The sequence below is a fragment of the Camponotus vicinus genome, unplaced genomic scaffold (assembly GCF_025532165.1).
Source record: "Camponotus vicinus isolate PSW18456_S1 unplaced genomic scaffold, iyCamVici1.0 SCAF_14, whole genome shotgun sequence".
Taxonomy (NCBI): domain Eukaryota; kingdom Metazoa; phylum Arthropoda; class Insecta; order Hymenoptera; family Formicidae; genus Camponotus; species Camponotus vicinus.
The window spans coordinates 4,114,837-4,130,421 of record NW_028141950.1 but is presented as its reverse complement, the minus strand read 5'-3'; the positions used below and the strand labels follow the sequence as shown (position 1 = coordinate 4,130,421).

Genomic DNA, 15,585 nt, shown 5'->3' with positions numbered 1-15,585 from the left:
CGAAGAAAAATATCAGCAGATGAAAACTTTTAATTACTTCTAATGAGAAAAATCTCCACTCTGTGTCCAGTTTTTATCCTCTGTTTAGATATCGCGGTAAGTTTAATCGATATGCCCTGCAAAAAGAGAGGGAGAGATAGAGAAGAGCACGAGAGTGCTTTTATACACATATTTCGGATTTCACGGGGGAATTTATACGACGGTTTACATAATTATATGCGGTACAGAGAATTCAATTAAGGGTGTCAATTTAATTAGTTATGCATATCAATATCATCATAATATTATAAGTACGATAAATATATTTTAATACATCAGGATCATTTTTTTAAATATTATTATTAATAAACTGCTCAATTATTATAAATTGTAAAATTATTACTAATTATGAAAATGATAAGCAATTATATACGTGCTATTTTTAAATTTGTAATAAGATGATTAATCACATCACATGTCCAAATTGTGTAATTTATAAAAATAATTATTTAAAAAAAAACTGCTATAAAAGTAATTTATTCTCCTACGTTTCTATTGGTTTTTAACAGTATAATATTAAAATACAGTAATTTACAACATATACATGTCTTTTCAATTCTCTCTGTCTTGTTTCTTTCTCACTAAATCTTCCGGAATCATATTAGCCCAACCCAGCAATCTATTCAATCTCGCAAAATGCTCCAGCATTTACTACTCTCCGAGTAAGCAGATCGGTAGCCTCGGCGATTTCCTCGCTGGCATCCGGTCTTTCTTCGGAAATCCAGATGGTTCGTCCAGAACATAACTCAGGATTTCACGTACGTCGCGCCGGTAACAACGCGGCTACACGGTGGACCATAGAGAGACGCACAGAGACACACACACACACATATACATATATGAAGGAGCGGATGAAAGGGCGTGACGAGGCAGGGGAAGCAAGAAGGGAGAGATATGGTAGTGGTAATGTATGCAATTGGACTGACCGGCGTTGTTGGTCGGTTATGGGTGGTGATGCCAGGGCACGACGGTTTCCTGGTCCAGCAGGGACAGAGAAGAGAGGAGCGGAGGGAGACGAGGGTCGTCGCAGACAATCCTAGAATCCCCACGTGGCGCGACCGCGCCGGTATTATATGGTGTTTAGTTTGCCATGGTGCGTACTCGTGATTTAACTTCTCTCTCTCCCTCTCTCTGTCTGTCTGTCTGTCTCTCTTTCTCTCTCTTCACTCATGATCGCGTCGAATTAACTTGATCGCGCCGTGTCAAGGGCAGTCGAAACGACATTAATCCGCGCATGGGGTTGGCCGAATGTATAAACGAAAATTACAATCGCACGCAAACGTACATTTTGTTCGCGAGAACGTTATTTGAATTTCGGTATATATTTTTTTTTCCGGCATTGTTGCGATGATCGAAACATATTTGAAATACGATTTAAAGCAACGCTTCAAAAAGAATTAAAATAATAGAAAATCTTGTATTGTTCAGTACAAGAGACGCAAATAAAAATTAAAAAATGTGTATTATATTTTTATCTATAATATTATATTTTATATAAGATATAAAATTTCATGTATTTTTACTTTTTTTGGAGAAAATATATAAATTTTATACATACTCTCTGGGTATTAAAATGATGAATTCAGATGAAATTTGTACATTTTAAAACAAATCCTTAAAAAATGCGTAAATAAATCCTATTTTAACGATGCTAACAAAAAATTAGCAGCTTAAGTCAAAAATTGCAATACAGATAAACTATGTGTAAATTCTTTTCACATCCAAAATTAAGCAAAATATGTAAAATCTTTATTAAGCTTGACATTATCTTGTAGAAGATTTATTATAAATCTAGTTAGCCAACACTGTTACTTTTGATATTTTAATTTTACACTGAGCATGTTTTTTCTCTCTTTTCATGTTTTTCAAAACAAGTATTAAAAACTAGAGAGAGAGACTGATCTCTTTTCTGTAAAAAAAAGGAAAAGAAAACGTATCAAAAACTTAAAACACAAGTAGCTTGCAAAATATGCCAAGTTGAATGTTAAACGGTAAAAGAAAAATATTCAGTTTTACATATACAGTTTTCGACTTTGTACTTATAATGCTTAAAACACATTGTTTTAAATGAATTTTATATATCGCTAGATTAAACAAACTTCGCATCACTTTGATTATTGCGCAACCTTAAGCTACTACGCGATTTATCCGAATGCATCCGCTCGGAATGCGAATGCATGGAGTTTCGAAAATGGCCTCAGTTCCCTATATAATTACTAGTCTTTGGAAGTTTAAGCGGTTTCCTACGCTGACGTACAGTCGGATCGCTTGACGAACGATACTTGGAGAAGAGTAACAAAAGAAAAGGAACAAGACGTTTATTACAGTTATTCGGTTCGGTAATCCGGATTATTTTCGGATAATGTCCCTTTGCCTTTACAATTGTTTCATTATACATAAGCTTTTCTTTTAAAATTTTAAGATTGCTTACGGACTTCACCGAGAATCTGAATTTTGATTAATGTTAGCATCAATAAAAATTCTTTCTATCATTTAGTTCTAGGATTATATGGAATGAGAAAGTGCCATTTCGTATATACACAAATTACACAAATTTTTATTCGTAATATACACAAATTATACAAATTTTTAAAGTATTATAACTGATGTCAACTGAAGGTACATGCAACTTTCAATATTTCTCATTAAATATATCAAATTGTGGTATTTGAAATGAATAACTTATTTCATAAAGAAAGATAAAATTTTAACGTTACTGGAAAAAAATAATCACACAATATAAATACGAAAATCTTACTAAAATCTAAATAACCAAAATCTAAATTACCAAAAAAATCTTACTAAAATCTAAATAATTAATTTGCAATTTATTCAAAAATATAGAGAGTTATTATTACGAGGAAGCACTCCTTCATTAACATTAATATTAGAGTTCGCAGTCTATCGTTGAGTTTATTACGGGAGCATCAGACATGCAAAGTCAGAAATTACCTGCTCGCCTAAGGCTGAGCCGAGAACAATTATATCGCACTGCTGTAATCTTCATTTACATATGTTTGCGAGGAGAGTTGCGCCGCCAGCATAGGAATTATTACGTCATCAAATACAAAGCCAATTTGATTTTAATTAAATAATAAAGTATAAACCCATCTGAATCAACGTTTCTTTTATCGCACAATCACATATTTCTTTAACGTAACGCATCTAATACTTGAAATTATTTTAATCTGTCAAAAATTTAAAGCGCGCTTACCTTTTGATAGTTGAGGGCAAGCAATAGATACTTCTTATCGGCAGATAATTGGTGATCGAAGCTCGACAACAGAGCCTGTAAAAATAAAAAGTAACAAATTATTATTAATCAAAAACGTTGCTAAGCATTACACGTACATAGCTCGACTTAATAAGTTTCTAGTTCCTCAGTAAATACAATATTTCGAAAAACGAAATGAAAAATATAGTGGACATAGAGACAATGTGTATCACATAGTTCTATAAATGTAATGACTTTGCCATACAATTGCTTTGTTGGATTCGACATCGTTTGGGAGCACACAAAACGATTATCCTCCGAATTATAGTCTGCATTTGATGCTTAATTAATTTGCCGTGTAAATTAACGGTATCCCATCATAAAGGATTAAAATGCAAACATGACCGCTGCTAGCTAATTACGACACCGGAAATTAGTTACTATCTGTACAAACAGATGATGTCGTAGTGTAAGAACGAGAAGATGCATTAATTAATCCAATAAAAAAAAATTATAAGGAGAGAAGTCGGAAAATCTCGCGTGTCGAGCCGCAATGATTGACGTCAAATACGAAATCGTGCTCACCCAGATAGAGCTTGTCGCTTATTACGCTTATAAAGCGAGTTAGCGGGACGAGCATGGGACGAATGCGGGACGACCGCATCAAAAGAGGCATTATTATGCCGCGACGATCCGGAACGGTTTGTCGAAATCACGACGAGTAAATTACGATCACGCGCGGGACGAATTGTTGAATGAGCTACGACGACGACCCTCCTCCGATGGGATGACTGTCGTTAAACGGAAGTCGCGAGATCCGAGAACGAAACTGTCGTTTCCCGACAGTTGGTCGCTCGGTGGACCGACCGACTGGATGATGGTTCCAGTTTAACCGTATCATCGCGATCATAATACGGTAATAACTGCGGCGGGGTCCACGCAAATGTCATTATTACTTTAATAGGACAAGTTTATTCGTATGATAAATGCGGTTGACGAGGTCACGTTTCTATGTAATAAAATTATTTCGCGTTTCGATTCCCGCTGTTGAGTTGCGGTGCATTTTCTGTTGATCTGAAAGATCGAATTTATATGCAAATTTAGGAAAATTAAGTTTCAGATCTTCAAAAGCGCCGTAAATTAATTTTGCTTGGAAAAAACCCACTGATTTTTCAAAGTTGGGTATTATACGTTGAATAAAAGAAGAAGAGACTTTTTTAAATATATCTTTAAATGCGCAAAGGTCAATATGTCACAAATTATTAATCTGATTATATTAATAAAAATAAAAAAAATTATTCAAAAATCTGTTTATCAAAACCTTATATTAAATTTTTGTAATGAATTACATTAAAATGTAGCCAGTAAAGAAATGTATTTATAAAGAAGAAATTTTTAGCTAGCATAATTTATTATCTTTGTTACATACGCATGTTTCTCCAGATTAATAAATTTCTTAGAAGGAAAAGGAAAGAAAAAATCAGATACGATATTGGCATGAAAACAAAGTGGCAGTGACAGTTTTATTATGTTATATAATAAAGTTATGATTCCATTAGCAACTTTTCTAACTCATTTTAAAGTGTTCAGCTGGGACAGCTTGGCACGTATTAATAAACTTGTTACTCCTCAACATGCAAAATTTTTATACGAAACATACAGAAATAAAATGCAAATTTAAACTGTCACGCAGTTCAAAATCTATCCTTTCGTACTGAAAAAAATACGTATGTATGCAGACAAAATTTTATTCTTATAATATCTTGGATAATCACATCGTGAAAGAATTCATTTTAAAGAAATAAACATACGTTCGCACGAAATCCGATTTAAAAAAAATTAATTCGATGTGAAAAGATTAATTTCTAACATTTCTAATTAATTTATCTAATCTTAATTTAAGTAATTAGTTTAAGTAACACCCGATATATCGGGTTAATAACAAAAAACCGTGAATTTTCTCGAGAGTAGTCTTGGAAAGAATATATTTGGACAATTGTATTTGATGAGCCTATTCTCTCTCGGTGTATTCCAAGCGAATGCTCTATATATACGCGAGCAAAGCTGCACGGGTCATAAACTCCCTAATAGCTTTCAGACTAATAGCGAGAATGCCCCGATAAGGCCGTTCGTCTAAACTACAAGAAGGAGTCAGACTACGCGCTTGAAGCACTTCTGAAGATTTCGAGCATTGCAGCGAACGGAAGATTTCATTGAGAAGAAGAGAAAGGGACGATGAAAAAATAAAATTTCAGAGCGTCAAGCCTTTGCAGTTTCGCTTTAGTGCCTCTCTCTCGATCTATAGTTAGTTGAAAAATCAGTTTGTTTCGCTTACTGATTACGATGTAATGAGAGGAAAGAGGAATTAACCGAAGAGAAATCGCCTTTTCACCTCGCCGTTTATGAAATTTGAGAGAAATGTAAGGGGAATCGCGTACGAGCTTTGAAGTAAATTTATTATATATTATATTTATTATATTTATTATATATGTTAATAAAAAAATTATTGAATAATCATGTTAGTTTCTATCAGTTTTTGTATATTTTTATAATAATTTTTATAAAATTATTAATAAATATCAATAATTTTTTTATTGACATATATAATAAATTATCCCCCATATCGCGAGATACTTGATGAATATAGTGAGATAACGCGAATTCGTATAGTGCGGTAAAAAACTGCGACACACCTTGCATATGAATCATCCCCATGCAACGTGATAAATAAATTTCGAATTTAATAGAAACATTTTTTACGTTTCTTTGACAATGTATTTCGAAAATTTTGGACAACTCATAAATATTGTATGATAACGAATCCCTATAATAATCCCTAGAATAACGTGAAATAACGTATTCATCCTGCCATAGATGTTTACTATTTATGCGTATGCAAAAATATTGTCGTAAATCACGAATCATTAAAAAAAAAACGCGATAATGTTTAATGAAGGAGTAGAAAATCCGAGACAAAAATATATAGTTGCGATATATCAAAAAAGCGCGGGTGCGACAAATAATTTCACTTTACGATACGTAAATTCCACGAATAAATCATTCAAAGCTCGCGTGTCCCGAAGACACCTCGTAATGTTGAATCTCGAGGAGATGGGTATCGTACTCTACGCAGATGTCGTAATGAATCATTTTACAAGCTGCTACCCACCTACCCACCTATGCACGTGAACGAGGATCGTCGACGATAGATTGCGGGCGTCGGAACGTGAAAGATAACGAGCAATTACCGTCACCGGCCGCGATCTCTTCCGCGGGAATAACGATGGGATGTTACCGATGCACGCGTTACAATCCCCCCCCCCCCCCCCCGGCCGCATCGAGAAATAATTTCCCCCTTTCCGATCTCGCATAACCGCTGCTTTCGCATTCGATCCGCACACGCGGCTTCCGCTTTCATACGTGCGGATAATGGGAAGAGCCGGGGCGGTTTTAATTGATCGCGAGCGCGGATATGAATTAGTGGAACGGGAAGAGAGAAAATCTCACGGGAGAAAGAAAGATAGGGCGGGGGACACGTACGAGAGAGATATTATGTTTTCGTTGGTGTATTTCGGTCGTTATCTGCGCGATTTCGGAAGTGAAGCGAGCCATTGCGACGGCGGGTTCCAACGATTAATTCGGTGCCCACCCCGGCTATTCGTTTCGCGCAGTTTCTATTTAATCGCACGCATGTTAATTGTTGCGCATACATTAGCGCACGTGCGGTAATATTCTTTCGCGAAATGAAATACAACGTAATATTAATTGTTCTAATAACACAGTAACATATACATATATATTATTATTTTAAACATATATACATATAATTGATACACATATTGTTAATACTGTGTATTGTTTTATTTGTTTAAATATTACCAAATTACTGCACGTTAACAATTTTTGCTTTTATACTTTAATATAAATTTAGTACATAAGCCCGATTTTTAATTATTTCCCATATGATTAATGATACCTGTACATGTATATTGTCATGAAACATTTATGAAATAATTAAAAGTCAAGCTTATATACTAAATTTATATTAAAGTGCAAAAGCAAAATCGATTGTGCATTAATTAGATTGGTAATGAAACAAATAAAATAATATATATAAATAAATAGAATAATATATTAATATTCTTGTATATTCACATATATTATTATATTAATATTATTAGTAGGACTGTAATAAGAGAAGTAAAATTGGTTTTAAATTACAGACGGAAAATTTTTCGAATATCAAACTTTGAGTAGTCCCCTTTTATATTATTTACTTTTATATTATTTACACATGTAACGTGCAGAAATCTGAGAAAACTTACGGGATTGTTGGAGTCCAACAGGATCTTGGATGTGTCCGAACTGACGTTGTAGATCAGCAAATTACCTATCTCGTCCCGGTAGAGGATCTCATCTCCTGCAACAAAAGAGGATACGTATATACGTTTATACGTATATACGGAAATTAAATTTTAAATTAATTCATTCGTATGACGAGAGATGGGGTATTCTTATCTTACATTTCATACTGTTTCGTATATCGTGCGTGATTCGCAATTCCACCTATATATATACGTTTAAAATTTCTTTTATTCGCACAAAATTTCATTTTCTCCGCACACACGTAGATTAGAAGTAAATTTACCGATTTTGAATCTCGGTACATTAGAAAAAAGATTTGTCTGCTTAAAGAGAATAATACATTTCAAAAAGTAACACGTCGTACCATAAAAATGCCATATATGAGTTTGAGATGTATTAAAAATATCGATACTTTGTGGAAATATAAAAATATAAAAATGTAATATAAAATTAATAGAAATAATATATTATTCTAGATATTTTTTTAACTTTGCCTATCTAATTCCAAAAGTTCCTTAAATATTTTTATAAATTTTTTCTCTTTAATCAATTTCCGCAAACCACACTCATTCTTTCCTCCATTAAAGACTCCATTAAAAAAAATGAACTTTTCCAGTAATGATGATTGATTAATTGTCTCCACATCATCCGGACGCTTTTGTGCACCTTCCTGTGAAAAAAGCCGAGCATGTAGTTTTCTTCAAGCGCAATGGAAGTAGGAGGAAGTTGAAAGGAAGATAAAAGGAAAAAAAGGGAGAGAAAACAGAATACAGGGATGAAAAAGAAAAGAGGGAAAAAAAAGATACGAGTAAATTTCAAGAGATACGCCGTCTTTCTCAAAAATCGGTTTTCGCGAGTCGACGCTTCGTCGTTTCATCAATCTTGGCGAGATCGGCGCCGTAAAAATCCTCGGAATAACAAGCGTTGAGTTAGGTGGCGATAGACCGTGAGTAAGAAATATTTTTATCGTTATCGAAGAGAATAAAGCACGAGAGGGGAAGGAGCGACTACGCGAACTCCTGCAGCGCGAACACCCGCCGGAAAAACATTAGTTCGACAGGTTTTTTTTTTATTGGCAACGTGAAATGCAAAAAGTGCATGGTGAATGTATGACAGCGACAGTAGAGAATAATATCTCGCGCGAAAAATTTCTTTTAATTGTCTTTGAGCGCTCGATCAATAATGCAACAAATTATACGAGACGGATGACGCTTATTTGGCGATGTTTAAAGAGAGTGTCTATTTAAATTAGAGGAGAAAGATGTAAGAAGACCGAAAAATGTTATAATATTTAATCCAATTAATTTTTCACACATATGTATTTATACATCCAATAGAATGTTAAAGAAAATGTTAATGAAAAAGAATGTTTTGTTAAAAAAATATGCAATTATTTTAAATATGATAAATAATAAGTACGTAGTTAATAATATACATCACGTTCTCTTGCTTCTTTTTTTCCTCGCAATCTTATCTTTTTTAAAAAATTACAATTATTTCATTTACCTATAAAATAATCAATATGAATAAATTAAACTCAAAGTTGTACATGCATTATTTCTATGATTTTCATATACGTATGCTCTCCTTTAAAGTACACGTAAAAAAGCGCAACCGCACGTGAAAAACAGGATTTCTCGAAATATCAAACAGACGCACCCCTTTAATGTGAGAGGTCTGCGTGTTTGCGGTATAAACCTCGTTCCGCACGGCTGCTGGTTGTTCGCCCGACCGACAAACAAGGGGTGGCATTGTATTGCAGAACGAATCGCACCGTCCGACGCGACACGGTGAGCTATTTCAACGTACGGATCGTTAGATCGGAGATTTTTCGACGGTAGGAATTTTCTGCCGGGAACTTTGATCCTTTCGAAAAGGTGGCTCGCTGGTCTGCATTTTCACCGATCCTGCTTCGTTTCGATAGAATTTGCATTTCCATACGACAAACAAATGGAACGAACGAAAAGGTTACACAGCGAGTCGACGTTATTATTTTTTTTTTTTACTTTTTTAAAAGTCCGAAGTTGGTCTTTAGAAAACTTTAAATGAAAAACCTTTCTCTTCATTCTCGCATAATTTCATTCACTTTAATGTCTTATTTAATTTAGTTTCGTGCAAAAACGATGAAGGATTGATTTAAAGCGCCTCGGAACAAGCACATGTTCGGCAATATGACGCTATAAAAGTTAAAATACGATATCATGTATCGGAGGAAGATTAATTAACAAAGTTTCCCGAAGCAATACGGATGCGCGTTTGAAGCTCGTTGCCTCTTTCACGTCAGTAGAAGTTCTCATTACTTTCGTAATTATGAGACATGTATTTTATATTTATATATTAACTTTCAAATTGATGCCTAGTAATCGATTTATTACCTTAAAGTATCACATTATCGTTGCAAGTTATAATACATAATGACAAGCAAATACAAAGACAGCTAAATTTTTTTTTAAGTTTTGAAAAATTCATAATTTCAAACGATCGTCTCCTCATGTTTGCTTTTATGTTATTCGCGAAAATATAAGAGTTAACGTTCAGAGAAACAAAGTTATTACTGCAGAAAGAAACTCACATTATATAATTAAAAGAAGAATATTTATGTAACAGAAACATTATAACAAATTATATGACATAATTGCAATGCGAAATAAATTAATTTTGTAATGTAGTTTCCATATCAGTTTCTACATTAATATTCTTAAAAAATTATCGTTCTCTTTGTTATTCAATTATTTCAGATTAATTAATTAATTCATATATAATATAGAAATAATACAGAAAGGAAATAATAAATCATTTCAAAGCTAAATTAAATGTCAACTTAACTCCAATTAATTAAAACCAAAAAATTAATATTTTACAGTTACATTAAATTATAAATCTAACAAATTGAAATAAATCCTCAATTTACATATATTGCGAAATCTTGTCAGAATATTAAAAGAGTGATATAATTTTAACTTTAACGATTTATGTTATGGATATGTATAGTGTTTCTCATGCACACAGAAATATGTATTTCTGATTGACGAAATAATATATATACATATATATATATATATATATATATATATATATATATATATATATATATATATAGAAATCTTAGTAATATTATTATATACATAAGATTCATGCATTTTTTTTTATTTCCATGCTTTTTTCTATTTACTTTGGTTTTAATATCAATGATTCTCTTTCATCAATTTTAATATGATCGAAACATTGATGGATTTTATGCATAGTTAAATTCGACTGTTTGAGATAATTATGCAATTAAATATTTTACACTGCTATTTTCAATTTCTTGTATACAACACTCGACTAAATAGAACCGTTTTGTTGTTCAATTAATTTAATAATGGCGAATTAATTAAGCGTTAAACCTGTAAATATACGGAGGAAATTATAAAGTCGCGTATTAAAATTATAAATAAATTCTACTTTGTGTCACACTCAAAATACACGGCAAATTTTCACAAATAGTTTCGCACGAGCATAATTGTACTGAAAATTTTCGCACATAATTACAGTATATCGATATTTTCCACTTTAATGAACAAAATAGTAACTTTGTACTCTGTTCTACATTTATGAACCAGATGTGCTTAATCAGAATTTGCATTGTATAATTCCTATAATTTATTAAGCTATTCAATCAACGTAATAAAATAAATTAAAAGCAATACGTTTAAAAACAATTAAATGTATAAATCATTAGAAAAATATTTTTTATATAGACGCTAAAAATATTATTACTTTTATTAATATTTCGTAGCTAATAGATAGATGCAAAATTAAATTTTTATAAATTATATATTAATCATGGTACTTTGTAATAAATGTATTTCAAATTAATTTATTTATTTAATTCAAATTAAAAAGAATTAGCTGTCAAAAAAAGTTGTTATTCCAAATTTAAATTAAATTATTTTTGAAAAATCATCTCAAAAAATAGAAATAATAATTTCTACATTCTTTATAAATACGATGAATTGTCTTCGATATTGCTTGTGTGTTATTTGTCTTCTAAATGAGACAGCGGGGCAGAAAATGATTTACATCGAGATGAGCATTATACACCGAGGGGATTTGACCGATTTCTCCTGGCAGATAACGCGTTAACGAGACACACCATCGTATCTTACACGAGGGACACAACAAGAAGACATCCGCCTTTACGGAGCGATGTAGTTTGGATAGGTCTGGAACAGACCCAACGTCTTCTGGGATTTCACGGCGACGGAACAACGGACGGAGGGGGAAAAGAGCCGCGACGTTTACGATTTACCGCTACCGACCGCGTATATCTCGCAAGAAATAGGCCGAAACGAAAAATGCAAACGAAGCGTGAATTTTATAGGTCGGCTTCCGGGGCTCGCAGGAAGCGCTATCAGGCGAAAATATCGCGCGTCAGAGTGGTTTAAGCTCAAACACTTTTTTAATGGAGCCCACATCTCTCTGTACCGGTTGTAAACGATGCCGTTTGAAACACGTGCGCAATGAGCTTTTAACGAGATTTATATATTTCATGTAAATAATTTACCGAGACTTAATTCGCGTCACTGATTTATCTCCATTTGAATCACAAATCGACATATATTATCAATGAGTATAAACTGCAATCGTTGGCTATTACATGCAAAAATTTAAATGAGAAATTCAAAATTTATTTGCAAGTTAATATAGCGATTAAATTATTAATTTACCAATATATAAGTTATTTAAATCAAAAACGAGAATCATTTATTTTAACATTTATTTATCGATATTAATAATATTTGAGATAATTTTTTTATAATGTCAAATCTCTCGTTGACATTATACGTTTCAAAGTATTTCATCTATATTCATCTATAAAGCTAAGAAGCAATATTGCGAGACGTGAAACATTTTTTAATCGAATTCATTAGCAGTTTCTACAAATGTAAATTAATGTTCGCGACGGTTTAGAACTCATCCTCGAGCAGGCGGTAAATCATCATTAAAATCGGGCGTAAATAAATTTGTGCAAAACAATGCTCATTTAATTAATATCCGGGGGCGAATTATTTCTTTTAATGTCGCATCATTACGCGATGATTAATGACGCGTGTTACTCCTGCGTCCCGATTAAACCGACAACGGACGGGAATAAATTTTGCAGCTAGTTTGCCGATCCCGTATGCGTCGGCGGCCTATTTCCCGCGTCTATACGTATATGTGTTCTGCATATTGTTGAAATATGTTTTGTAATGACATACATGCGTCGTCCGTGCACATCCGGCCGGTTGGCGCGTGAAATCTGGCACGGCTGGGACGAAAATGTATATCCGCGAAAATGCGCGACACATTGCCGCACAAGTGGACTTGCCATACGTGTCATTTACATAACCATTTCAGAAGCGGTCATTAAAGAGTCATGTCGCATTTGCGATACAAGAGCGTTATCGTCGACGACGCGAATTTCAAATTTTATCTAGTGGAGTTATTAAAAATCAGCTGTTTAAACTCTCTCACTAGAGCGACGACTCGAAAAAGTTTTGTAAAGAGCTGAAAAATGTTCTCCAGATCTACTCATCGCAACGAAAATATACGAAAAGTTCGCGTTAATACCCGCTAAATTACCCTCCCCTATTGTAACTATATCTGTTAACTATATGTAAACAGTTGCCGGCAGTTATTGCAGCTACTTCGCCGCTGTAGAAAGAATATCGCGTTTACTTCCGTCATATGAAAATATTATTTCGCCTGTAACGTTTGTAACAGTCGCGCATTATGCTTCCGTACAATGAAGAGGAAATACGCAAAGTAGAACTACTAAGTTTTCTTAGGGACGAGAATGTTATGCGCGAAATGCGAAAAGGAGTTGCATTTCGGTGTAAATTTCGCGGTGATGCAAACGCGCTTTACGCCTTGCATCTATTTTCTTTCGTAAACACGTGCAACAGGATGCATATTTTATTCCAAGCAGAATGAAAATGAAAGATGTGGGGCATGAAATGTCAAAATATATGTTATATACATAACAAATACAAATACGGTAAATTAATAATCGTAGATTAAATTCGACGTTATTATAATAGAACGAAATAAAGAAAAAAAAATTAAACTAATAATATGTTTTAATAATTTATCTTATGCTTCTCTAAACATTGATAATACAATTTTTTATTTTCAATTAATTTTATTGGCCAAAATATATATATATATTGAATCTTATCAATAAAAGAGAGAGAGAGAGAATAATGATAAATTTTCAGAGTAATTAAAATAAATCGATTATTTTTTTCAAACAAAACAAATCAAGAATATACTCGTACATACATATATAATCAGCAATGTGATTCTCAATAGAGAAAAATTAAATTAAGATACTGAAAGATAATTTAAAAGCCGGTAACTGCCGCCACCAACATGTAACGGGTGGCAGTGAAAGCTGGCGACGCTAATATAACGCGTGAGCGAAGTCGCACGGGCGCTCTCGCCTCCGAATAGCGAAATAAGAAAGTCTCATCTGTGATTATTAAAGAGTTATATTAAAAAAAAAAAGTTACAAGAGTCGATTCCATCCTTCCGGTTCTTTCGTCCTCATCCTCCGGTACATCTTCGACGAATTTAAATCTATCTTAGGCAGTCGCGGAGTTAAAGAATAGAACATCCAAAATTCTTTCAACATTATATGAAAGAATTAAATCCTAAAACTTTTCTCAGAGCAACAATAAATCTCGATTAAGATTTTAACTTTTGTACCGAAAGTTTTTAATTAATTTACAAAAATTTTTTCATATCGGCAGAATTTTCCTATATTCAAAAGTGCTCAAAACAATAAAAAAATCTGTTACAGGATAAACTAAATAAAAAACACAGCGCAATTATGTCGACAATAAAATGTTATCCTAAAATTGCAATATATTCAATTCTCAACAAAGCAATCATAGAAATCGTTGTTTGAACGTTATTTTAACATATTTTATCAAGTTGGAAATCAGATAATTATGTAATATATTAAAAACGTTAATAGAAAGAATTTTCATTTTAATTAATTAAACAAATACCTACGGATAACGTAATGAAACACGAATATGTTGATTTACGCATTAAAAATTCCTGATATCCGATTCACAATTATTTCAAATTTAATTAAATATAATATTACGGAGTATATGAGCAAATATAAAACGTTTAATTAAAGATATACAAACATTTTTAAATTTTTCGTTCCAACTCGAGTTTCTAATAATTCCTCTCATAATTCCGTCCTCTGTAAACTATAATGATCTTAATGGACAGCACCATTGCTGTCGTAATAAAGATCATAATATTTGACGAGGTCATGCGCGAAAAAAACGTCATCTGACGCAGAATAACCTAGCAACGAATGGTAAGGAAAAAAAGGAAGGGATATCGAAGCAATATGGGAGGCTGACATATGCCGGGCTCGCCCAACGGGACCTGTTACCGAAAGATAACAATGATCCAGTCCGCTTCGCTGGTAGTTTCGCGAGAAACGACGATACCTTCCCGGTGGTTATGGTCGTCTAGACGAATCGCGCGCGCGTTCAGCACGAAAAACTCGTCCCACGGGTACTATAGTCAGCATGACTACACCAAACAACCCCGAAACACCGAAAAAAAAATCATGGACAAATTCCATCCACCGCATCCAAGCGAGGCATTCAATAACTATTTATTTGTTCTCGGCGAATAGCACGAGCGAATAGCATGGGACATTTACGAAAAACATATGGTGTGTGTATATATATATATGTATACTGTATCTCTAGGTGTTGATACATCGTATCTCTGAAGCAGAAATATCTATGCAAAGTGCAAAAACCCTAAAAAAGCTAGGACGCTATAAATCTCTTTTCTTTCGGAGCGTAAAGAAAAATGAAAAATAATTTTAAACTAATGATAAGTTAGTATCTCGTGAAATATTTAAATTAATTTAAATTTCTACTAAATTAATCTATCCATTTTCCAAT

At 33.2% G+C, this 15,585-nt stretch overlaps 1 protein-coding gene across 9 annotated transcripts in view; it reads right to left on the bottom strand.

Annotated features, from left to right (window-relative positions):
- LOC145965350 (venom dipeptidyl peptidase 4) overlaps window positions 1-15,585 on the bottom strand; it is a 326,742-nt gene that overhangs the window by 77,885 nt on the left and 233,272 nt on the right. For all 9 annotated transcript variants that reach the window (XM_083088819.1, XM_083088820.1, XM_083088824.1 and 6 more), the window contains 2 exons: window positions 7,579-7,673; window positions 3,254-3,328 (listed from right to left, as the gene is read on the bottom strand). In XM_083088819.1, the coding sequence (XP_082944945.1) occupies window positions 3,254-3,328; window positions 7,579-7,673 (170 nt within the window). The remainder of the gene's footprint in view (window positions 1-3,253; window positions 3,329-7,578; window positions 7,674-15,585) is intronic.